At 43.4% G+C, this 26306-nt stretch overlaps 2 protein-coding genes across 4 annotated transcripts in view; one reads left to right on the forward strand and one right to left on the reverse strand.

Annotated features, from left to right (window-relative positions):
* NUFIP1 (nuclear FMR1 interacting protein 1) overlaps positions 1 to 8322 on the reverse strand; it is a 37319-nt gene extending 28997 nt beyond the window's left edge. Inside the window, exons 1-5 of the mRNA XM_090025471.1 lie at positions 8084 to 8322; positions 7051 to 7139; positions 6470 to 6574; positions 3626 to 3688; positions 3213 to 3289 (exon numbers count right to left, since the gene is read on the reverse strand). Of these exons, the coding sequence (XP_089881597.1) occupies positions 3213 to 3289; positions 3626 to 3688; positions 6470 to 6574; positions 7051 to 7139; positions 8084 to 8258 (509 nt within the window). The 5' untranslated portion in view covers positions 8259 to 8322. The remainder of the gene's footprint in view (positions 1 to 3212; positions 3290 to 3625; positions 3689 to 6469; positions 6575 to 7050; positions 7140 to 8083) is intronic.
* A 75-nt stretch (positions 8323 to 8397) lies between these two features.
* Positions 8398 to 26306, forward strand: part of GPALPP1 (GPALPP motifs containing 1) — a 30212-nt gene continuing 12303 nt past the window's right edge. For 2 of the 3 annotated variants that reach the window (XM_090025484.1, XM_090025493.1), the window contains exons 1-4: positions 8398 to 8540; positions 15565 to 15706; positions 18824 to 18916; positions 25651 to 25756. In XM_090025484.1, the coding sequence (XP_089881610.1) occupies positions 8456 to 8540; positions 15565 to 15706; positions 18824 to 18916; positions 25651 to 25756 (426 nt within the window). In that variant the 5' untranslated portion in view covers positions 8398 to 8455. The remainder of the gene's footprint in view (positions 8541 to 15564; positions 15707 to 18823; positions 18917 to 25650; positions 25757 to 26306) is intronic. The other variant, XM_090025501.1, reaches the window with a different exon arrangement.

Genomic DNA, 26306 nt, shown 5'->3' on the forward strand with positions numbered 1-26306 from the left:
TTGTCTTTAGGACTCCATTAAAGCAGCCACCTTGACTCTGACACTTTAGCCCTGTGTCTCTGTAGACACTCACAATACAACAGAACTGCTCTACATGTACTTTACCTAGCACTTCACACACACACACAAATTAAGCTGCAGCCAAACAGCTCATAAGGATTATTTGGATAAAGAAGGGGACAAGCCAAGGACTGAGATAACAGAAGAAAACAGTAAGAGAACTTTTGATGGGTCTGAATAAATTCAAGTCAGTGGGAACTGATGAACTTTACCCCAGGATACTGAAAGAACTGGCAAATGAGATTTCTGAGCCCTTGGCAATAATATTTACAGAGTCATAGGAAACAGGCAAGGGCAATAATTGCATCAAAGATCAAACTTGTTTAGCATGATCTGTTCTTCATAAATCCATGCTGACCACTCGTGATCAGCCTTTCCTCCACCACATGCTTGTAAATGGACTTCAATATAACATGTTCCAGTAACTTCCCAGGTACTGAAGTGAGGCTAACTTGTGTATAATTCCCAAGGTCCTCCTTTTCACAAAAGAGGAAAGCTATGTTAACCCTTTTCCAGTCCTCTGGTACCCATTTCCAATTCCAAACTAACAGTTTTTTCAAAACTGCTTTGCCGCTACTATGAAGAGTTTTAATGACAACAAAAATCTGGAAAAAAAAAAAAAGAGGACCCTCAATATGACTACAACATGGTTTTCAAGAATAAGGAATTAGGAGCCCTGTGTACAGGATCTTCTACAGAAATTTTGCACAAGACTACAACCACAAGCTGGGTTCTGTGGACTAGCCTGGAAAACTCCCACTCAAGTAATGAGCAGGCTTGAATTCTGGTAAGATCTCAGCCCATAGCAACTTGGCTGCAGAAAGTACTGTTAGTTTATTTCTGAATTTATTTGAGAGAGAGGACAAGGTAGGAGACCCAGTTCTCACACAGTGCTTTACAGCATCACCAATAAATCACTCACTCACTCTCATTCTACATTTTTTTAAAATAGCTGTATATACAAATGAGGGCCAAGTCTCAAGGAGAAGAAACCTAAACGATCTTTTACACGGATCAATCAAACATAACCTGTTTTATCTTTGAACAGCTACACAGGTTACATTTGATTGATCCGTGTAAAAGATCGTTTAGGTTTCTTTCTCCTTGAGACTTGGTCCTCATTTGTATGCAGCTTGTAGCTTTGAACAGCTAAACGGGTTAGTAACATCAGGCCGCAATTAGCAGCATCTTTTTATGCAGTTTTGCATTGCACTTCATTTTACAGCTTCCCTGAGAGCATATTAAATCGCAGAAAAGGCTTATACATCAGCAGTGTTTTTACTTCTCTCTCAAGTGTTTTAGATGATTCCAAATAGGGAAAGGGAAACTTTTTTTTTTCCTTCATAGCACAGAGGTATTTAACAGCACACATTCTGAGTCAGAGAGTGCAGACATGCACGCTCACGGTATGACATCTACAACAAGGTTTAGCAAAGACGTTACATCCCGTTATCCAGTCTACTGGAATAAGCTGTGAAATTCTGGAAGATGTCCTATAGCTGCTGTTAACATCCCATTTTAAGATCACAAGACGATAGGACTGGAAGGGACCTCACAAGTTATCTAGTCCAGGCTCCTGCTCACTGCAGCATCATCCCCGATTAAACCACCCAAGCCAAGTGTCTGTCCAACTGCCTCTTGAAAATTTCTAGGGATGGAGATTCCACAACTTCTCTAGGTAGCTTATTTCAATGCTTGACCATCATCATAATAAGGAGGTCCCTCATTTTCAGATTCTTGTAGCTTTACAGTATCCAATGCAAAAAAAACTTTTCAACTTGAGATGGGAGAGCGTTTAAGGCAAGGTGAAATTACAAGAAGACAGACTTCCTGTTTATAACAGATCCTTACATTTCACTCAGTTATTATCCCTGTATAAAGGCTAGTAACTCTGTTGGACTAAAGCATAAATACCAAAAAGGCAGCCAATCTTAATTTGAAAATATCTAGAGGGAGAAACTCACCACTTTCATTGGCAGCTTTTTCTTATATTTAGCTGTGTGCTCCAATGGGAAATTGTGCCCAATTTCTAAATTGAATTTATCTGCCTTTGGCAAAAAAAAAAACATAGGCCCAATGGTGATAGCCCTTCTCCACTAAAGGGAAGCCTATTAGTTTCTAGTAATCTTTGCTCAGGAAGGAGTAAGTAATCAAATCACTTCTTGATGTTCTTTTGATAAACCAGATGATAAACTCTCACTAGTGAATTTGATCTAAATTACCCAAATCTCCTAGATTGTATTCCCATATTTCAGTGAAAGTTTTTCATTCCACTCCATTTTGCTTCTACCTTTTAAAATGAAAACATAAAATGTTTCAAAAGAACCAATTTTAAGTATATATATTATCAGTTGAAAGTATCCTCTCTGACTATACTGAATGCGATCAGGACAAGATCACTGCTCCTTAAGGCAACCATTAACTCCCAGTACCAAAATAACTTCAACTTCTGCCATGGTACTGAGGTCCAGAACAGAGCTACTACTCACTGGTAAATGACAAAACAATCTTTAGATAAATTATTTTTAGACACTAACATTTTACTGCCAGCTGCATGGGGCCTCAGGTATATATCTATAAAACTGAAGCCTCTTCTGATCCCATAACACAACAGGTTTTCAGTTTGGGGTTTTTTTTTGACACTACAAACAAGTACTCAGAGAGTAGCTCATGGAGTTTTCCTATTTGGTGTCTGCAATAGATCACTGGTTCCTCTCTACTGGGCTTTGGTTATATATTAAGCAACATGTACTGAAGATCCTTGGGTTTCAAGCTACCAATAACTATAAAGCAAGCAACGGTGCCCAATAGTAGAACAAGCAGGTACATCATTTTTACCTATTCTACCCTTCCTAAACTGAAATTTTAAAATTCTAAAACAAGCCAATCATCTCATCAAATTTTAGCAGTAATTTATGTCAAATTTCTTCTCATTTCTTTGTACAATGCACGCTCCTGATTCAGGAATTTGACTGACCACTACTTTTTCCAGCTTCTAAATTTAACACTTTGAGTGATTTTCAATAAGTGTTGCAAAACTAATTCACCTAAAATCTAAGAACACAAAGAGAAAACTATAAAGATTAAGGGAGAAGTGATGATGGAAGAATGCCATCTTTTGCAATGCAATTAGTTTCTGAAATGCTACTCACTTTTTTCTTTCCTCTCTCCACTTAGCGATCTCCTCTGGAGTATCCAATTTAATTCTTTTAACACCAGGAGCATGCATCTAGGGAGTTAATGGTTTCAGAAGTATTTAAAAAAATATGCAAAGAGAACATCTGATTATACAAAAGAAAAAACTGCATCTTTTTCAACCAAGATATCCCTGAGCTTGAATGAAGCTCATTTTCATCACTTATTTTCTAGGACAATACAGGGCAATTCTCATTTTTATTTACATGATTTTCATGTTTAACATGGAACTGAGGGTCAAATTTTAAGGATTCTGTCTTTCCAGAGGCATATAAAAAAAAGCTTAAGAAGACTGAGAGAAAGGAATAGCAGATTCTTCACTGTGGACTTCAACAGGAATTAAAGTTCTGAAGCCGTCTCAGATACCTACATTCTTCCAATGCATCTGAACTAACTTCTCGTGCGCACGAAAACTGCAACCCTCTTCTGGGCACTGCAAAATAAGAAAAAGTGTATTTAATATTTGAGTTTGCATTTAATTATATAGGCAATTCACAAGAGCAAAAGAACTGCTTTTTACTGTGTCAGATATAGCTTCATCTTTCCCAGTGTTTTGTGTCACACAGTGGCAGACAGCAAATGGTTAAAGGGAGAATGAACAGGGTTTTTTCCATTGTTCCCTTCCTACTTGCATCTTCCGTCATTTAAGGACTAGGAAGTTCCAATTCAGAGGCTAAGCCATTAACTCCCATGCTCAATAGCTATTATTCACTTCTCCTAGAATTCATAAAATCCTTTTTTAATCTGGTTAAACTGTCAGCTTGCCACAAAATGTTGTGGCAATGAGTTCCACACTTTAGTTATGCACTGTGTGAAAAAGAACTTATAAGTCAACTACAAATTTCACCGCTGTTCCATACTAATAGAACTAACCATTAATATATCTCAGCCACTATGTAGCCATGTAATACTTTGCATAAAGTAGGACTGTCCAATTGCAGGCTGCATGGGGACCACAAGGGGTTGACCTGCAGCCCCTGGGCACACAGTCTGGACACTGTACCCACACCACTCTCCTCCTCCTGTTGCTGGGGTCTCTGGGTTCCCCCTTCCCTCCTGCCTCTGACCTTGGAGCACAGCATGCAAGGCCAAAGAAGTCAGTGGCAGAGGAGCTTAGGAGCACCTGGCAACCCTGCACAGTACAAGTTTATGGCAACAAAGGGGCACCTGCCATGTAGCAAGGGGCCACAGAGCACAATGCAGGGGATCTGGTGCAGCATTCAAATTCCTGACTCCCTGAAAGTAGGACAGCCCTGGCCAGGAGCACTAAGAGAGAGAACTGTATAAAGTTCCAATTGGTACAGCTTCAAAAAAGTCATTCCTAAACTGACTGAAAGCTATGCACTATATTTACTATTTTATTTTCAAACCACCTTTGCTAAAGTCAGCAAAAAAATGGAAAGTCCTCTCTCTGAAAACAGTTCAACTGTTCCAGACACAGATGAAGATGCTTTTGGTAGGAGGCCTCAACTTCTGTTGGGAGACCCATTACCAGGAGCATCTTTCTGTTTTATTGTGTGGTTTGGGTTTTTTTCCATCAAAATAGTGGATTCCTCCCTGCTCATATAACCAGGTTCGTGCTCCACGGGTGACTGGAGCATCCCTTGGTGGTCATGTAACCCATACCCTGCTCCAGCTCCAAGGTGCTTCCCCCTCCTCACTCACACACCACACCTTTGGTGTAACTGTCTCATTGGAAGGGAGGCTGCCTAATGGGTCCTAGAGTAAGCCCCGTACCTCTAACAGCCAGCAAGTTCCTCCAGGACTCCACTGGTCTCATTCCTGCCCTTGCTGAGCAGGCACTCTCAGTCCACCCAAGCCCCAGGGCACTTGTAAGCCTTAAGGCCTAATTATGAGGCTCCAACCACCCTTTATACCATGCCCATGCCTTGCATGTGTTTTCTGTCCAATCAGTCTTTCCCCAAGGTAGCACTTGTGCCAGGTAGGGTTTCACCTGGCTCCTCCTGCTCTGGAGTTCCTTCCACTGCAGCCTCCAGGGCCAGACTGCCTGCTCTGATTCAGGCCTAGGTTTATATGGCTGGAAGCCATGCTCCATTTGGTCATGTGGCTCCCTGAGCTGCCACATGTGCTTCCCTAGTAAGCTTGCTGACAAGGCTCCAATGCAGCTCACCGCTCCTGGCCTTGCTGCTGCAGCAGGGCCCATGCTTCCCAAGCAGGATTCTTCCCTGCTAGATTATCACAGAGTAAGCAGCTGTGATAGGCACTCCTAGCCTCTGCCTCTTCCCCTGGCTGCTTATTTTCCTTGCAGCCAGCTCTGGCTGGTACTGCTTTCTCCTTAAGTAACAAGTCCTCTGGCTCTCCATTACACCTCCCCACAGTGTTTTTCAAAACAAAATTCTTTCCATTTGAGGACTGACAGTGCTAATGAACTGATCCACAGCACTCTGTAAGCAAAAGGTACTATTATTATTATTATTTCACAAGTGTTATATAACAAAAGGACAGAGAAGAAATCAAATTTCCCCAAAGTTAAACTTAACCCGGAAATGTTTAAAGCATACAAAGCCACTAGCTACACACTATTAAGCTACACGATCTTTTGAACTATTAGGTACAAAGTCTACATTGCCCCTGGTCTTTATTAAGGGAAACTAAATACCTGTTAAAATTCAGATTACAACTCTCAGCGACCAGCAAGGAAGAACTTCACTACAATTTCTTGCTTGAAGTGATAGAAGTAGAGCAAATGCCACCTAAGAATTACTCCTATTGTGGAACTGTTTTCAATAGAAGAACTGTGGGACACTGGATGGAACAACAGGATGGAAAAACTGCATTTAGCTCAGATCTGGAGTAGAAAATCCCCTAATATTTCAGGCAGTTTTCAAACTCAGATATGCTTTCAGCGTCAGGGTCACCAACAGCCAATCCCATGCAACTACAGGCAAAGGCTACAGATTTAACTGAGACCTTACCTCTACCTCTTAATCAAAAAGGATACTAATTAAGAGTACTAGCACTATATTCCTTTACCTTAACTGGGATCTAAGACAAAGTGCTGATTCCAATGTAAATATTGCCAACTGATACCATCCTTGTAGAACATAGATTCCCTCTAGAGATCTTCCGTTTGGACACTGACCATGACAAACTACGCTGTGGTTATAAAATCAAAGGCCAAAATGAAAGAAAGTCGAAAGAAGGCCAAAAATGTTACTTTAATATAGACTTTCTAAAAATAAACAAACCTAACCTGTGTGTGCTGTGCAATGTGTTCATCATACTTTTCTTCGTTTTTAAAGCCACGATCACATGTATCACAATAATGAGCAAAATCTGGTTCTTTCTTCTTTTTGTTCTGCCAAAAGAGAAAAGGGGACAAGGTTAAAGAAACTGATTAAAAATATTGGCTCTTATTTTAAATAAAGCAACATGCTGTGAAGAAAGTATTGAAAATATTTTATATCAATTGGAATTTCAATACTCCAAATGCAGCCTAGTCTGAAAAGTAATTTTAAATCAAACTACCATATTCCATGTCTCTCAGCTTTTAAGTCAAATAGGTTCCATTTACTTTTTTTTTTTTAAGCACCAACGCTGCCAACCCATCCCAAGCTTTGAATATCTAGGTAGACTGAAGATGTCAAATAAACCATGAGAAAAAGATTCTTGCAGGAGGCCAGCCCAACTCAACAATAAAAAAAGCACCCCAGGATACTGAATTTAGGCTTATAGACACATCATGGTGTATGCGCCATGCGTTTCAATTGAGAGTACTCTGTACTAAAACTACAGCTGAAGCTGCATGCTCCACATAACAATTATAGTAAGTACCTTCTGTTTGTAGTTTCCACTGCCAGAACGTCTGTCATATGGGGGTGTTTGCTCAGCTTGCCATTCTGAGGCAAAATGGCAGCTCCCACCTTCAACAACATCAGTTACCAAAAAGACAATTAAAAAAAACAATTATAAACTAAAAATGCAATGTGAAAATATACCCTACTTCCACCAGGATTATAGTCGAGGGAAGAGGGAATGGAAAAAGAGTGCACAGCCTAAGTTAGTGCTTTTCAACCTTTTTTTTTTTTATTTGCAGACCCTTAAAAAAAATTTGAGGGGGTGTGGACTGCTTTGAATCGTAAGCATGGGTATTCGCACACTTCTAATTGATCGTAGTCATCTTCTGCAGATCCCTTTCAAATATTGTACAGACTCCCAGGGCTACAGGTTGAAAACCTTTAACCTTAGTTATTGGAGCCAACCTTTCCATAGAACTGCAGAGCAAGTGGGTTTGAAGGTATCTCCAGAAGTCAACCCCCCCCACCTAAGGCAGGATCATCCCCACCTAAAATTTAACCTAAACAAATATGTAAACTAACCTCTTCGGAAAACTACTGCCAACCTTTATGCAACACAAGACATCACACCCTAACCTGCCACAGGTAAAGCAGGGGGGCCGCAGCAGCCAACACCCTACTTCTGTAAAAGGCTGCCAATATGAACTTGAGAGACCCTGGGTAGAGAGGTCCACACCCCACATTAGAGAGCAGGGCAAAACCCCCCACAGCCCGTACCAATCTGACCCTGGGGTAAAATTCCTTCTCTGAGCAGAGAAGCAAGACCCTCCAACCAGGAACCTCGAGATTTAAGCCCCAGCAGGAGCACTAGCACACCCCAGGCATAGGCCTTGCCACCAATCAGCCCAAGCGCTGCTCCAACCCCCTTCCCAACCTGCTCTCTGCCCCTGGCGGGATCAGCCACATCCGTCCCATCCACGGGCCACCCCCGGCATCTGTAACTGAGGCAGCCGGAGCTCGCAGGAGGGTGTACGGGCAGCGGCTCCAAGTGTCTCAGCACTGCCGCGTACCTGCGGGCGGGCCCTGGTGCTGCTCCCCATAGCCGGGCGCCGGCGGGGGCTGGTACCAGGCGCCGGGCGGCCCGAAGTCGGCGGGCGGCCCCCAGAAGCCGGGATCCCAGGCAGGCGGCGCGCAGAACATGGGGGGTGGCGGCGGCGGCGGCGGATACCAAGCGAACGGGTTCATGTCGGGCCCGACCCCTATCGCTGCCTCCACATGGGCCGCCTCGAAGGCTACCACGTTGCCCGTCACTTCCGGGCCCGCTGTAAACACCACGTTCCCCTCCCTCGTGGCGCAGAGCCGGCCAATGGGCAGCTAGCGACGTCATCGGACGGCGCCGGAAGCGCGGCGGAGTCTTGTTGAGTTGCGCAGGTGCCTCTGCTATGGCCCGGGAGCTGATCGGGCCAGCTTTGCCCCCCGGCTTCCCCCGCTGCCCCGAGGTGGACCCTGACGAGGACTTGACGCAGGGTGAGGAGGGGGAGGCGGCCGGGTGCTGCCCACCAGCCTCTGGGCTTCGCCGCGTTCAGGCCGCTCCCGTCCTCAGAGCGGGGCTCGGCTCTGATTGTGGCACATGTGACTAGGGCAGAGGTTCCTAACCCCCGGGCCGCAGCCCGGTGCAGCGGTTTGGCTGCCGGACTGGGAGTCCAGGAGTGACCGGCATACTGCGGAAAGGCATCCAACCGAGTATACAAAAAAGTAGGCTGCCGCTCCGTGGTACACTGGTCACTTTCAGACTGCAGTTTGCTGGTCACGGTTGCTTCTGGGCTGCAGCTTGCTGGTCCGTGATCTAAAAAAGGCTGGGAGCCCCTGAACTAGGGCTCTGCTTGGATCTGCTGCTGGCAGGAAGTGGTGGGGAGGAGAGGCAGAGACATGTCTTGCCTTTCCATTTTGAAAAGTTAGTCACCCTGCATGTGACTGGCTCTGTATCTGTGGTTGGTCTACATTTGTGGCACGATTCCCCAGTGAATTATGCCAATAACTTTGTGCTATTCATTGGTGAAGCGTGCTGTAAATTTAGACTGTCCACACACGCCGAGCAATTCTCCCACAATAAAAAGGACCCTCCAAAATTAAAAAGAACCTACTGGCTACAAAGTTAGTGCTTTGAAATGTGTTACAGCTCTACAGCTGATTTCCATCCACCTTTCATTTAAACGTGTAGCTAGCTCTTGATGCTGCTGGCTTCTGTTGGAAGTCTTCTTCTTTATGTTGTGTGACTTGCATGTGTGCACCTAGCCGCACAGACACCCCACGTCACCTTGCAAAGCATATTGAGGCAGCCTAGTGTGGTGTGGGACCTGGCTGCGAATCAATGGATCAGGGGTCCCAGGTGTGTATACATACACCCATGGAGAGAAGCAGGGTGGGTGTAAAGGTTCACTTGCCCCCTCCCCCCCTTTGATTTCAACTTCACCGAAACTTTAAAGCCAACTGCCTGTGAGGGTTAGCAACTGCCTGTGAGGGTTAGCGACTGCCTGTGAGGGTTAGCGGCCTTTCAGTTCAGGCAGTGATGGGATAGTCAAGTGACTTCATGGCTCATTATCTTCTTCCTGATTCCTACTAATCTCTCTCCATTCCAGGAGTTAAGGATTCTTCCTCCCTTTTATGGTCTTGATCTTCCACTATTCAAGCTATTCTTTCTTCTGCCATTTTGCTGTCTGTTTGCCATTCCTGGTAATACGTCTCTTCCATTTCACAGCCCTACAGACTCTTTTGAGCTCTAGCTAAAAACTTTAACTCAGGTGTGGTCATATTAACTCAGATTTAGAAATGACTGACAGTGAACTATTTGAGGCACTGCCATGACATTCAGAAAGGCTAGATTTTGTTTTGTGAATCTGATAAGACAAGTATGTTGAACTATAGTGACTGCAGGACTAATGACATGATATACTTTATTTGTCTTGTTTGTTTGGTTTTTTTAATTGCTATATATACCTAGCACAAATTGGTACACATTCCAGTAGTTCGCTCTGATCTTAAACTTAATAATATGGCCTTAGGCACTTAGGATATCAGTAAAGCTTCTAGTTTCTCTTGAACTGGAGAAAATGTGTCACGTGTGATGATTTTTCATGTATTCTGCACCCCACTTTTCAAAATCCTGGATCCATCCATGCACATCTCCTACCTCAGACCTAAAACTCACTTGCTGCACTGGCAATAGGTTGCTCTGTTGTATGTCAGTATTTATTGCTATGTTCGGCTTGCATAAGGCCATCTTGTCAAATCCTGTGCCATTTATTGGAGAGGCCTGAAATTGTTCTTAGTAGTTTAATTCTATGTCTAGAAATAATTAGCGTATCCCTAAAGAAGAAGAACATTTTTGAAACGCACTGGAAAAGTGTGGGTGGTCTAACAGTAGGGTCCAGCCAGGGTACCAAGGGTGAGCAAGGTATCATCTGCTACCTGTATCTGGGTTGTGGAGCTGCATCATGCAGCCCACAGGGCTCCACACAGGACCTGAAATTTGGCAGCAGGATGAGTGGCGGCAGCATTAATTGCCACAGCTTCATGTTCATCCTGCCAAATTTCTGAACCTCTAGGGGGTCCCTGCAGGCTGGATGATATGGCTTTGCATGCCACATCAGGCCTGCAGACCAGTCTCATACCACTCATCTAGCTGCTGAGCCAAATGAGTTGGACCCTGCTGTTAGACCAAGTGCTGTTTTAGTGGAAAGTATTAATTTGTTGAAACTGAAAATGTTCATGGAAATGTGTTAATTTGAACTATACCTTTTTCAGGAAAGGCATCTCAAGCCCAGGTTACAATTTCTCATCAGAACTGGGGAGAGAGGAGATGGCCCAGAGGTTAGGACGCTCATCTGGGATGTGATCAATCCTGAGTCATGTTTCTTTTTGCCCAAGCGGGTGGACAGACAGTGCATTTACACCAGAGTAATTGGACTTCATCCCAAGTAAAAGTGGAGTAGATGCTCAGCATTCAGCCTTACTCCATGGTAAAGTAACCCTTCAGAAAGGCAGTTTTATCCTGGGGGCCACTGTTTTAACAGAGGCGGCCCTGCTGCTCAGTCTTAGTATGTATGCGTTATATATAAAACTTCATAAGTAAGTAATTGGCATTCTGACAAATAATTAGCATATCAATGTAGCTTTAAAATTCTGTTTGCCTTAAGCTGTGATGAATAGAGGGCATGGAACTGCACAGAATGTGGTTGCTGAAGTGTATCTAGGGTTTAAGTCAAGTGAGGTGTCAGGAGAGGAAGCTGGTTGTTAGTGGAATAGGTGGAGGTGGTGCCCAAGTGGGAGAGGTTGTTGAAGTTTCGTTGGAAGGGGGAAGGTAGAGGAGTTTGGGGTTATTATTGGATTCCTTACCTGCTATATGTGCTGTAGGTACACTAGCTGCTTCCTATATTTAATCCAGCAGAGGGAGCTGCAGGAGGAGTGACTGCTCCTGAAAAAACAGCTGCCTGTTCAGCTGGTGCCATAGCAACTTAACGCTGTCAGAAGACACAACTGCCAGCAGTGCCTCCTGTCTGCCTCCAGCTCAGCTTTGTGTGTGCAACTTGGAGATGATCTGTCTTCTTTAGGTTTAAGACTGCTTTACATCAGTTAAGCATGATTCCTTTTTTGACCAGTATTTAATCAACACCCTTTGCTGATGTAGGACAGGGTCAGCAACATGCAACCTGCGAGCCAGATCTGGCCTGAGGAGCCACCCATGAAGCTGGATGGCTTTGCATATGCCCGCACTGGGGCTGGACAGCTGGAAGATGCACCTGTGTTGCTGACACTTCTCCCTACCTGCCAGTCCTCAGGTACAGGTGAAGCTTCCAGCCAGTGGGAAACTGAGCCAGGGCTGGGAAGCTTCCAGGTGTGCCTGCGCAGCAGCTGGGAGGCAGCAAGATGCAGCATGAGAAAATAGTGTGGATATAGCTTCTGGCTGCTTGGCCCCCAGCTCAGTTCCTTACTGGTTGGAAACCGAATCCTCCCTTCAGCCAGGAAGTGGGGAGAAGTGGTGGCAGGTCTTGTGCTCAAGCCTTGACCTGGGGCCTGTGAGAAGCAGTGGCAGTACAGGGGCAGCTCCCAGCTGCCTGGTCCCAGCCTCACCAAAGCCACTTAGCTTGCAGCAGACTACAGCTCGGTTGTTCTGGCCCACAGTTCATAAAGGATGCCAGCCTTGATTTAAGACATTTTTAAGCAAAGTCAAGTGTCTCTATGCAGGTTTTCAGTTTAAATTAGTTTAAAAACACACTTTCAGTTAAACCGGGGCAAAATTAGATATAGGTAAGACACAATGATCCAGTTGAGATGGACAACAGAGCACCCGTGGGCCTGAGTTCTATTTGTGATGTGTGATATTTGGCAGCTCTGTTACAGATGAGGCCTAAAAGCTGTAGTATAAACACTATTTAAGGATGCCCTTGGCATGGTGCTTTATATATTCTGGCTGCTGTCTGAGCTGGTGCTGGATTTCTCTTTCCTTTAACCTGATCTAAACAAGTATTCCCTTATGTGTTCTTTCACTTGCTGTGTGGTCTTATGCATGCTTGAACTTGTCTCTTGCTTTTCTTCAGGGACATTTTCATTTCTAGACACTTCTCTTAGCATTCATGTTTGTTAGGAGGGAAATGCCGTACAGAATTGTACCCAATATTGCATTCCATCGAAAGGGTTGACTTGATCCTATGAATTACGAAAATTAAGATAGTAATCTTAATGTCACTGTCCCTGTGAAATAGAATTGCCACTTCATATACACAATTTGTAGCATTACAAATCCATTTTTAAGAAGATAGGACAGAAAATGTTTAATATGCCATATTTCTTCTTTTCTACTCCTGCTTATATTTGACAAATAGTATCAAAAGAGCACTGGGGTTGTGAAGTCAAGCATTCAAAGGTAAGAAGATGTCAGGAATAAGGTTTCACAGGAAATATAATTCTTGCATTTGCTAACTTCTGAGCAACTGGATCAGCAAAATAAATAGCTACAGTTTTTCAATGAACAAGTTCCTTTATTTTTTCTTAAGCAAACTGAAAAAGCAGAAAATTGATCATGCGTTGTCCTATTGACACCCACATGGGTTTATCAACAAGGACAGAACCTGGATATATGTAGAGAGAGTGATTGAGATTTTTACATATATATATATGTATATAAAAGTCAAAAGTGGTCCATCCATTCTTTTAAGCTGATCAAAGTTGATAGCATGTATCAGGGCTGTTTGGCTTCTGAGTGGCCTAGGGATGTCCTCCTCCACCACCACCACCACCCCCCCTGGATGGCCACCCTCCCCACTATATATGTAGCACTGTGCAGCAGGCACTCCCTGCTGCATTCCATATGCTGCATTGTAAAGCAGGGCCCCATCCTGCTGTGCCATGAACACCCCCAGTTTCCCTTCAGCCACCTGGGCACAGGCTTATGTGAACCATACCGTACTACCTCCCCACTCTGCCCACTGGGCAGTAGAAGGGGAGCCTGGAAACTCCAGCTGGAGCAGCGCAGGGAGCATTTCCTGGGGGCCACAAGTTAACCCCTCTAGGGCCAAATGTGACCTGGAGGCCACCAGTTGGACAACCTTGGCATGTATGACAGCAGTTCATACATTACATATTGATCCTTGGCCCCTTTCCTCTCTTGTTCCAGACTAAGTTCTTTCATATGTTTTCTCTCTCCTTTTGTCAGCCTGAACATAAATTGCCTGATACTGAAGGGGATTCATGGATCTGTTTGTCATTTCTTTCTCTTCTCTGCAGGAAGCTGAAATTAATGGCAGACCATCAGGTGCTTTTCAGATTGTATGGTCTTGTTTTATGTGTTAAATTATGTGAAAATAATATGAGTTGTCTCATGCTCCCTTTAATATTCTTCATTCCCATCTAAGTCCTGTCTACTAAAAATCGAATTTCTAGATGTAGCTAGTTTATTTTGCATAGTTGAAAAGGTCACCACTCCTTAACTGTGGATGTAATTGCCCCTTAGCCTTCATTTATATTCTTTCATTACATCTGATCTTTTCTTCTAATTCTGCTGCTGTGGTAAAAGTTCGCTGTACCTCTTTCCAATCAAATAACTTCCCCTTCCTGCCAGCAATAGAATCAGAGCTTGAAATTTAAAAGACACTATGGACGTGTGAGATTTGATTTATTTTTTAATTAGAAAAAAGGAGGAGTCTTGTGATATCAACTTTTATTTTAGACCGTAATTCAACAAAACACCTAAAGCATATGTTTAAACCCATCTTTTGTCAGAAAACTATTTACGCCTGGACTTGCATCATTTGCCGTATCAGGACCTTAACCAAAGCAGAGTGGAAAGTATGTTGCAGGGGTGTCAAACCCATCTAGCCCTGCTAGCCAGATGAGGGGTACAGGGCAGGTCTGCAGGCTGGACCAGGCCCACAGACTGGCCTTGTGTTGGATTCAGCCCACAGGGCTGATCTAACTCTGCAAGCAGCATGTGCCCTGGACCAGCCACAATGTGATAGCTTTGCTAGCAATGTGGTGTTTGTAGCATGCACGCCAGCTTTTGCCCTGCATGCTTTATGCAGTATATGCCAGCTCTACACATGGCACACCACATTTGGGACCAGTCTGGGGCACACACTAGATACAGCACTGGTCTGGGGTATGTGCTGCATGTAGTACCCACATTGGACCAGCCTGCACACTGGATCTGGCCTGTGGGGCTGGTCTGTGATCCTGATCTAGACCAGCCCCAGATCCAGTGTGAAGGGCTTCTCTGGTGTAGGTGCCGCTTATAGCACATGCCCAAGACTGATATTACATATGGTGCACAGCACCAGTCCAGTTCATGGTCTGCATATGATGCCCATACCGGACCAGCTGTGCATCCTGGATCCCAGCACGGGGGCCCATCTGTGGCCCCGCTCCAGAGTGGCCGCAGATCCAGCATGCAAGCCTGCTTCAACATGCATCCCAGACCAGCCTTGTTCAGCATGTGCCAGATGGGTTCTGCATACCACATGCCCCAGCCTCAGCCAGGGCATACAGCAGGCAGCACTGTGGGTCAGGCAGTGTGGTTGTGCAGGCCAGGTCTTGGTCCCCTGGTATATTGCATTAACTTGTGAACTCCTGATTTGCACATAGACAAATAATGTTACTCTTCTGTGGTCAAAGTCTCAAGTGCTTTTACATCTTGGTTGCAAATACTGCTTTAACATTTATACAGCATAAAATAGCAGTATTGCTGTCAGACAAATGCTATGGTTTTTGCTCTCTAGTGCCAGAAGATAAGCAATGTACTTACCCTTTCTTTTTTTCTCAGTTTTTCTGCTGAAGTTAGTCACTACATTGTAGCAGCAGGATGAATGCTATTTAATTACTGATATACCATGTGTTTTTATTTCTTTGTTGTTTAAACATTTCCTTTTACTTGTAGTATAGAAAAAAGACTTTGTGACTAGAGTGCAATCCAACCACATGTGTGTTTTGAGGATAACAAGATTAATGCACATCATCTGAAGTGTTTAATAAAATAACCACAATAATTCTTGCTGTTTAGTTGCAGGACCTGCATTGCCTCCAGGCTACAAAAGCAGCTGCAGCTCAGAAACGTCTAACAGTGATGAAGACCCAGAGTTTCTTCTTTTGCTGAGGGAGACGGATAGAGATTCTGAAGAGCCAGACACCGATCCAGCACCCAAGTCAGTCTGTTTGTTTATCATTCACAAATGTATGTGGTCAGACTAAGCAGAAACTGGACTGCTCAATAGGATGAACTGGTGGAATAGCACAGGTGCAGAATCTGGGAAAAAGGACTAAATTATTCAACTAAGTGAAATAGAAGTCAGCCTCAAGATAAAATTTCCTGGCAGTCATCACTTCTCTTGGTTGTCTGCTTGAGCTATGCATAAGTTTATTGCACTTGGATCTGGAATTTATGTTGTGAAGTCACTTAACATTTAGAGTACATTTTTCATTTGCTGAAATACACTGGAGACATGCATGCTAGGTCCATTATTAGAAATCTGAAAATTAGTATTCAGTGAATTCATCTTCCAGAGTACTTTAGTTCTTGTCAGCATTCAAAAAATTCACAGAAGATAAGTTGTATGGCTACTATCAGAGCAGCTATGAAGGGTTTATTCACGGAAATACTAAATTATGGGTTTGGGTAGACTCCGTCTTTGCTAGCAATGAGACGTCTTTCATATTTTTTTCCCACTTGAATGGGCTGGAATTCTGAGAGAGCTGTCTTCTAATATACATGTTTATTAAGAAGCCCGGGGACTAGGAATGTAAATGTGAAACTAAAGAATTATGCCAGAATGTTCACATTTGCATATCTGAAGTTAGGCTCCTAAATCCCATAGTCTCTTGGGGGCTTTATATTAAAATCCTGATTTTTGTCACAGCGGCTAGATGGTGCTTGTCAGGGATCATGTGCAGGAGGGGCCCAAAGTGAATAATCCTTTGGATCCTCTTGGACATAACATGGCTACCTGTGATTGCAGGGAACTAGACACTGACCCAGCTGGTCCCTTGTAACCCTGTGTTCGCAATCACTATTTTGACATTTAGACAAAAGTCACCCAGTCTTCAGAAATGCTGAACACCCACAATTCGTACTGATATCACTTATAGCTAGAGGTGTTTAGCATGTTAGAAAATTGAGGCACTTCTTCAGGCATTCAGATTTGAAAACGTTAGCTTTATGTGTGTGTGTGTAACAGTGGGGTATACTGCACTTGTTTTTGGAACAGGACCATGGTGCCAAAATACAAGAACATTCAGATACTAGATCAAAACTAAGTTTTCGGTGCATGCATGGGGAAAATTACAAGAGGTGCACCAATAGAGATTTTGAGATCCAGTACCAATAGCCCATTTTTAAGGAGGCATATTGGCCAATACTGATCCGATTTCTGATACCGCTGCATGCAGCTGGTAAGTCTGTTGTGTTGGAAGGAGGGGGGGAGGGGCATGGAGGGAGGGCAGATCAAGGCCCCTGCAGTGAGGGAGGGAGTGGGGCACAGGCTGGGGGAGGGCGTGGGACAGAGCCACAGCTCATCTGGGGCGCATGGGGTAGAGGGAGGCTCCCGCTGCTGCTTGTACCCAAGGAGGGTAGGTGGGGGCATGTGACCCCAAATCTGTGCGAGGCGTGGGCAGGATGGGCTGCAGCTGTGGGCTGAGGCCAGAGCTGTGCAGGGCTCTTCTTAGCAGGAGGCGGGGCCAGGCTGTGCTCAGGGCAGGTTGTGGCAGCTCTGGGAGGAGGGCTACAGGGGGGCTGCAGCCACCCCACATTTCACCATAGTCCTGCTCTGCCTCCCAGCACTGGCACCACAGCCTGCCCAGAGCACAGCCCCAGTCCAACACCCCACCAGACGCACGTGCCAGGAAGAGCCCTGTGTAGCCCCCACCTTAGCCAGCAGCTGCAGCCCACCTTGCCTGCACCCTGCACAGATCCAGGGGCACATGCCGTCTCATCCCCCACCCCCCACCCCAGTGCCCTCCTGGGGTGTGTGCAGTAGTGGGAGCCACAGCACCACAACCCCGCCACCCGCTACCTGCGCTCCCAGAAGAGCCACAGCTATGTCCCACACCCCGCCCTGCCCCAGCTGGGCAGCACCTGCCCCAGCCCCTGCTCCACTTCCTCCCTCACAGCTGGGGGTGTTGATCTTTCATCCCCCACCCCATGTCTCTTCTGTCCCCCCTCCTCTTTCCCCCACGAGAGACTTACCAGCTGCACACAGCTCTCCAAGCTGCTGGGTTGTGCTCCTTGCTGCCTGCATGCTGTGCAACAGCTACACACATGCACAGGCATTTATCAGCCAAACTATCGGTTACATCAGGCCAGTTTCTGATGCAATCAATTTTTTTTATATTGGTACCGATCCAGTATCGGACCGATAGATCAGTGCATCTCTAAAAAAAAAAAAAAATTACCTTAGTAATGACAAGAACAATTAGTCTTCAATGCCCAGTATGTACTTGGGACCTGGTGCAGCTCAGATTGAAGTCAGTTAGAGCAGTACGAGGGTGCAGTCTACAGTTGTAATGCCATCTGTGGGCATATTCTCAATGTTTAAGGTGATCATAATCATCAGGGAGAACTTGACCCTTTTTAGACTCTTAACTGTTTAGCTTAGGGAATTTTAATACGCCTATCTTAATGATTCCTGCTGTAGTCAGTGGAAAGATTCCTGGGTATGAGCAAGATTTGTTTAATTATTTGACTTAAATAATGAAAAAGAATTGTTTAGCAGCTCTCAGGCAACAGCACATAATGTAGTTAAATGAGAATATTAAAATATGCAAAGCTGAGTGTACATAATTCTTTTTACAGGGTCAGAGCCTTAGAGGATGCTATACTCTTCACTCTCAATGAGCATTGAAACAAACATTATTCATGTTTTTCCCCCCCCCATGCTTTATTCATCATTCTTTTAGTCCTGGTCAAATTTGATTTGGAAAAGTACAAGTCAAAATGTGTAGCTTGATAGCAAAAATATGGGAAGAAATGTGCACATAAAATGGCATTTCAGCATGTTACTAGTGGTCTTTTTCTTTCCACCAGTAATACTGATGTTGTTTGGTTTGTTTTTTAGAAGTCAGAGTAGTTTAAGAGTATGGCTCCTGCTAGCAAATTTTTAATTGCTCCATAGTATTTCAGATCCTTATGCTCTGTTTCCATAGGAACAGCAAGATATTTAGTACACAAGACTTTCTGAAATCATTTTATGTTGTTTTTTGCCTTTTAAAATGTAGATAATTGCCATCTATTTCACGGTAATTATTAAGCTAAATCACTGTATTTGCAGAAAACCAAAGAGAGTGCAGAAAGATGACAGTGATGGCTTTTTTGGACCTGTTCTTCCTCCTGGATTTAAAAAAGAGGATGATTCTCCAGAGAGGTAATTAAAGTGGAATAATATTCTGGCTCCTCTCCTTAAAACATAATTATTTTAGATAAAATATTTTGTGGCTCTATTACTGAACATTTCAGCTGTACACCTGAGAGTTATGTGATTGGACTCCTTCCTTCCCATTGTTCAGAACAACAGCAGTGTTCCTTTGAAATGAAGTACAAGAGTCCCCTAGTACCCTATGGAAAGTTGGAAAGAAAAGGAAAATATGACAACTGTATGATCATATTTTGAATTTCAAATTTCTTTCATCTCAGATTAATTTTGAAAAGAGTGTGCGTTCAAAATATTAATTGCTGTATATTTATGGGTTTGTTTATGCTTATTGTCTAATATCATAGTGGTCTTTTCAAGCCCACATTGCAGTGAACTCTTCAGGTACAGAAGACCACCTGGATCTGTTACTGGACTAGTTATTCTGTTGGTGCATTGTGATGACTGATTTTTTTCCATACCAACATGTAAACAGGGTTAAATGTATTTGTTAAAATACATTGTTTTTAGCCTCTTTGTCAAAAACAAAGCCCATTCAGGCACACACGATTACAAAATACTTGTTGAAGAAAGCTAGTTCTTAATTTTGTATTCAGGATTTGTGGACTGTATCTGACAGCCCTGTACTTCTTGCATCGATTTCTACACTTAATAGCATAATACAAAACGCTATTCTGTACTCAGTCGCTACTTTTAAGATGACATTCATAGATTCCACTGTAACTTTCATTGGTCTTGTAGATTTGCATTTTTTTCATCTTTTCTGTTTTCTTCCCTAGGTGCAATAAGAATCAGTAGATAAAATGAGCCAATGTATACCTGTCATTTCTAGGAAGATGAGCCCATATTTTGCTAAACAGTTCTGGGTATTGCTTTATCAGCTGCAATAAGTTCTGTAATTGAATATGTGTTGAGTTGAATAGTGAAAATTCCTAGGTGTTAAGACATAAGATATTTTCTTATCTGGATTTAAATCTATAACGCAGTAAAGTTGTCTTCACGTGTGCAGTTTAAAAGAAGTAAGATAAATAGTTGAGTGACAACAATGGCTTATCTGTGCAATTAGGTCAATATAACAGACAGCATGTCAGCACTTATTTCCTTTAGAAAGGCCACTACCTTCTTGCCTCCTGAATTTTTGTTCAAAAAGCCTTTCTGCTGTGATCTCAGATAAATCAGGCAAGCCTCTGTAGGTGGGTTGGGTAGCAATCAGAGGAAAGTGGGTTTTATTTATAATTTTCTAAACTCTTTTTGGGTTTTATAAAACCATCATTTAGATAACCTATAGATCTGTTGCCCTTTCCACAGGAGTAACTAGGAATTTTGGCACTGTTGGCAGGAAGGTTGGGAGGTACTGAGTGACCAAGAGTCTTGCATCCCCATAAATAGGCTACCACTGCCACGGTATGGGCTGAGTTCAGTGGGAGCAGCCATTCTGGTGCCCCCTCTAAATCAGCACCCAGAGCTGAAGCCCCACTTATCCACACCTAGTTACACTACTGGCCCTCCTCCCAGATTTAGTTTGTCAAAGTCATTTTTATTTGTACAGGATCTAGCATGTTTGGCTCCTTGAATAGTATCACAGTAATAAATATCTGAAAAAGGAAAGATTATATGTACAAAAAATCTTTAGCTATATAAATAGACAAGCATAAGATTACAACAATGGATCTTGAGAGCTTTATCAGGATTAGGATCACAGCAAGGAGAAGGGAATCATTTAAAGGTGAACAAGATCACTAAAAGATGCATACAACTTAAGTCTGCTGGTTTTTTCCACAGAGGTTTTACTTCTGTTTACTTGTTTACTTCTGATTTTTCAAGTTAAAGCAAGCACAGTTAAAGCTAACTTGTATTAACTGAATATACAGGACAAGACTCTGCCTCATCCTGTGCACTGACTTCCTTCCCTGCAGCAGTATGTCATACCACCACATTCAGTATACATTGAGAAAGCAGGATTTACAGAGCTATTCAACTCATGCAAGTGCAGGACAGGGTAGGAAGGGTAATGAGGGGGCTTATCTTTCTTCCACCCCTAAATGCACGTAACAGTCTAATTACACTGGTATATTGAAGATAGACCCACTGTTGTTTAATCAGTCACCAGTAGAGTACTAGGGAGAATTTTTGGGTATGCCTGTGATAGAATCACTATCCCAACAGTAGTAGCCTCCAACATAACACATTGTGCTGATCTAGCTGGGTTGTCCCTTAAACCAGAGATAGGGTAGCTGCCTCACATGGCATTTCAGCTTGGCTCATTAGCGTTGTCACTTAGCGGTACTAATTAGCCCACCTCCAAGCTAACTAGCCCACTTGTGCAGATGTATGCTGCTTCTCACTTCTTACAAAGCAGCCTGCACAAAGTAGGGACACTCCAGATGGTTATTTTACCATATCAGCGATATCAGCCTTTTACACTCCCATTTGTAGTTACCACCCTGGGCTAGTCCGTAGGCATACAGCTATACCCTCCTTGCCCATGCAGGGTCAGCTGATAGCAGATTGCAAACTGACAGCCAAGCCCATGATTATTGAAATGAATGCTGGCATCTTTATTTCAAAGTACAGGTATCAAGAATATATTGCTTATGCGCTCTCATGTATTTGCTGATTTAGAGCATCTTTGTTTCTCAAACCTGTCTCTACCAAACTTCTCAAAACATAAATTCTTTAATGAGAACAGCAGATATGACAATATGCAGCTTGTTAAAAAATCTAATTTTTAAGTATTTGTGTAGCTATAAAGAATTTTCTGAAGTGTCCAACAGGTAATTACTTTCCAGAAATGCTGTAAAAACTAGGTTAAATATTCACATTGTGCTTAAGAAAAAATATGAGCTATTTTACCCCCAAATCTATGCACTTTGAAGGAGGTAAGCATTAATAATATAAGACAGGGAAAGAGTGTATTTTTCCACTGTAACATCAGCCGAGGCCTGAAAAATCCAGTGGACACTAGGGCTACATACAAGTTTGAGAAGCCATACAAACATTCACTGAATTTCTCCCAGGTGAAAAATGCCTCTTCCAGGAGAAGATCTTAATTTTCTAAATCTAAATTTTCAGATGTTCTCTCAAAAAAAAAAAAAAAATGCTGACCCATCCCCTTATGGTCTAGTCCAGGAGGGGAGGGGAGCAGCAACAGTTGCTCCTTTGACTCTTTCCCAAACCAGGGGAAAATAGGTTGGAAGCTTTGCCCTGTGGCTCCCATCCTGAACTGGCTCAGGAAGAGGCAGAAGGGTGGGGAACTGCTTTACCAGCTCTCTTTGGCTTCCCCTTATCCTCTGCTGCCTAGCTGTGCAGCAGAGCAAGGGATTGCAGTGCCCTGGGGACCAGAACAAGGGAAGCTTCCCTGGCCTGGTTCCTGGTCCCCAGGGCTTTAAATGCAGAATTTAAGGGACAGAATTTAATTCCTGGGGGCTGGAAACCAGGGTAGGTAAGATACGGCCACCCTCTCCTAAGACTGGAGTCGCCTGTGTGAAGAATGAGTGGGGAGTTTTCTCTGCTGCTCAGTCTGAGTGCAGTGGGCAGTGCTGCAAGACCCCTACCTGCTTCTCATGCTGGAGTCCCTGGTGTGAGAAGTGGCCAGGGGCTTCGACCTGCTACTCCAGTCCCCCGCTCTTCATGTGGGACTGCTCTGGAAGGGTCCGCTCTGAAAGGAGCAACAGGCAATGTGCTTTGCCTCTTCCCCAGGCCAGGGATTGCCTGGTCTGGACAACAGGTTGGGGTCTTTGTCCCCTATTACTGCACCCCACCCCACCAGGGCCTACTCCAGACCTATAAAACTGGAAAGAATGGGGTGGCCTCTGCTCCCCACATGTTCCCCAGACCAGTCCCTAGTCTGGGGAAGGCAAGGGAGAGGGGGCAGTTGAACACCTATATTGTTCCGTCTCCTGCAACAATTTCCAGCAGTGGAAATTTCTCAAAAATTTCCACTGCTAGAAATGAATGCCTGCATGCAGCTCATAAGACTTTTGCAGGCAGATCCGGGGTTTTAATTGCATCATATTTGTAGGAAATGATCTTTCATTTAAAAACTGGTTTCCTGCCCTTTTGTATCTGAAATTTTCTACCATTCTAGACAGGTGCACTGTTGTCTGTCAAGAGTATGTGGAATGTTCTCCAGGCTTTACCAGACAGCAGCAGGGCCTATTTAACAAGGTTTTGTTTAGATTCACTTTGGTCCTCAGAGAGACTTTAATAGTCAGGAAAATGCCAAGAATCATGTCAGCTTCAAGCTCCTGAGGTAAGCCCTGAGCAGCAACAGAGAGATTCACAGGGAAGAAATTTAGAGACTGTGGAAGGCATAGAGTATTAGAAACCCTTTTTCTTCCCCTTTCTTGGAGCAACTCAGAAGTTAGGAGAAGAACAGAGGATTTGAGAGCTGATCCCTGCACTTTGCTGGGAAAAGTTTCGTGGGTTATATCTGTAAGTTACACAGATACAACCACTGGCATGTGGACACTTATTTCAGTGTTAGAGTTTTTTTGTGAGGGGGAATTGTGTTTTTAGTTCGCGGTTTGACTTGATAGAATTATAGAAAATTAGGGTTGGAGGGGACCTCAGGAGATATAGTTCAGCCCCTTCATCCAAGCAGGGCCATCTTCAACTAGATCATCCCAGCTAAGGCTTTGTCTACCTGGGTCTTAAAAACCTTGAAGGGTGGAGATTCCACCACCACTCTAGGTAACCTGTTCCAGTGTTTTCTACCCTCCTAGTCAGAGAGTTTTCCCTAATTTCTAGCCTAAACTTCCCTTACAGCAACTTGAGACCATTGCATCTTGTTCAGTCATCTGCCACCACTGAGAACAGTCTAGCTCCATCATCTTTGGAACCACACTTCAGGTAGTTGAAGGCTGCTCTCCTCTCTGTCTTTTCTTCTCCAGACTAAATAAGCCCAGTTCCCTCATTTTTTCTTTATATAGCATATGCCCCAGCCTCCTAACCATTTTTGTTGCCCTCCTCTGGACTTCCTCCTATTTATCCACATCATTTTTGTAATGGGGACACAGGACTCCAAATGTGGCCTCACTAGTGCTGAATAGAGGGGAATAAATTTAAAATTTGCTCCGAGCTAAACTAAGAAAGGCATTTTTATACCAAATTAAATCAATACGTCAATATCTATATCAGTGATTCTCGGCTAGGGTGCTGTGCAATACTTCTAGCACTGTTAGGTGTACAAATACCTACATGATTCACAGGATAAACTTGGAGATTTCAAATAGGAATCCATAGCGTTAAAAACATTCTGACCTGTTGTGGTCTTTCTGGGTTCTTTGAAACAGAAGAATTGCTGTGTTGTTTTTCTGTTGTCAAAAAATGAGTGAAATTAATTATTAAATGCCACTAAATTCAGAAAAGTTATGGAGGGTGCATTGAATCTAAAAACATTGAGAACTACTTATCCATATCAATTTAAATTAATCCTTTTAAGTTGCACTGAAAACCGTTCCCATGTAGATAAGGCTTTAATAGGCAAAAAGGGGCGGGGAGGAAGAAGTTGCTTCTCTCTTCTAGCAGCTAGGTGGAAGTGGAGTTTCAAATTTAGCAAACTAAGCTAAAAGCTGAAATGAAAGATGGAGGTAGTGTCCAGGATAGACTGGATATGCCAGCAGGAAAATACCTTACTCATTTATGACACAAGTATTCCAGTAGCCTGGGCTTGTCACTTAAGATTGCCCCAGATCCTCAGTGATAGGTGCCCTGGCACACATAGCTCTTGTCTGTGTCTACCTTCAGCCACCAGGTTTAACCCTGTGACTAACATATGTCTGAAGGGTGTTCTTTCAAATCCTAGCAGTAGCTTCCCTTCTGCAAGGCTTTACTTATTAGATTATACTGGATTTAATAAAAGAGCAAAATTAGTGTAATTAAATGTGTTATGTTTAATTGCACAAAAACTTGGACTGAGAATCATAAGGGTAAATAAAAAGGAATGGATTAAATAGAGATTTAGTAGGACGCATCAAATTGACAGTATTTTAAACGGTTCAGGTTTCTACTGGCATTCCCTTTAAAAATGTGTCTTGAGCATTCTCTGGGTTTTTCTTGTTTGTTTTTTTTTTTAGCTTTTCTCATCATTTTTGAGAGTCTCTTCAGCAGAGGAGAGTGAATGGGCATGCTAGTGGGCCTGACAGCAACAAATTTGCTATGGCCTGTTTTTCTCTATTTGTTTCTTCCTCTGCAATACAGTCTAACATGCTACTGGGCTCATTAGCAAATACTGAGGAGGGCTGGTCTGCTTGTGTACTCCTGGGGACCTGCAAACCTCACAGAATGAAGAGCTCCTTCTCATTCCCCTCTCATTACATCTGCAGAAAGTAAAGGGTTCATTTGACTTTCTCCCCAGGCTTCAGTACTCCCATGAAGGTAGCTCTGGGTGGAAGGAAATACTGCTGACTACTCCCTTCTTAGTGCTCCCCCCCCAATGCACACATTTCTATGCATCTCACCTTCATGCATCAGTCTTCCTGGAATATGGAAATGGATAGGTGGGGTGTGTGTGTATGCCCCTTTTTTATATGGATAGAAAACAGCCAAAACATCAGCCAAAACTTGCATAATGTGCCTCATCTCTACTGGTTTGAGCCTCTTGACCTAGTTGTATGTTGTTTCCTTTTGCTGACATTAGAAAGTTATTAGTGTTGGTGTATTTTTCGTGCTGATGCATCATTTTATTTTCTTAGTTTAAAAACATTATTTTTTTCCCTCTCTTTGAGGCCTGTTATAGGTCCTGCATTGCCACCTGGGTTTAGGAAACCTTCACAAGACTCTGATAACAGCTGTCCCGTAGGACCTTCTGTTCCATCACAATTCAGCTCCCAGGTTTGTGAAAACTGAAAAGTGGTAGACCCATTTTGTATTCATACCCCATGTACATCTGACACATCTTGACAAACTAATAATCTGATCCAACATTCATTTTTCAGAATGGAGATTGTCTGGCTCTGTGTTTAGAAAGTGTCTCGCTCATTTTTAACTTCTGCAATATGAAGGATCAGAAATCTGCTTCTTCAAAAAGGCTGACCCAGAACATCTGGGCCTGTTTAATTATGGTCAGACTTCCCCTGACATTTTCCTTTCTTTCTTTGGCTAGTAATAACTCACTATCAGAGGTTATTGCTGTCAAATTCATATACCCCTTCTTTTTTGAGGCCCCAAAATGTAAGCAAAACCCAAGCAAAATGGTATTGGCTTCCCTTCTGTGCAACTCGGGATGTTTTCCTGTATTTAGGATAGGAAGGATTGAAAATGATACTTCCTTGCTGTGGTTTGATAGCATCTAAACTACATCTCTAGGAGCCTCAGAGCAACAGTTGTCAACAACTCTGGAATAATGAGGGACAAGGGAAGCTGCCAGCCACCCAGTGACCAA

Source organism: Crocodylus siamensis, chromosome 1 (genome assembly GCF_052110815.1).
Source record: "Crocodylus siamensis isolate JL-2025a chromosome 1, ASM5211081v1, whole genome shotgun sequence".
Classification (NCBI taxonomy): domain Eukaryota; kingdom Metazoa; phylum Chordata; order Crocodylia; family Crocodylidae; genus Crocodylus; species Crocodylus siamensis.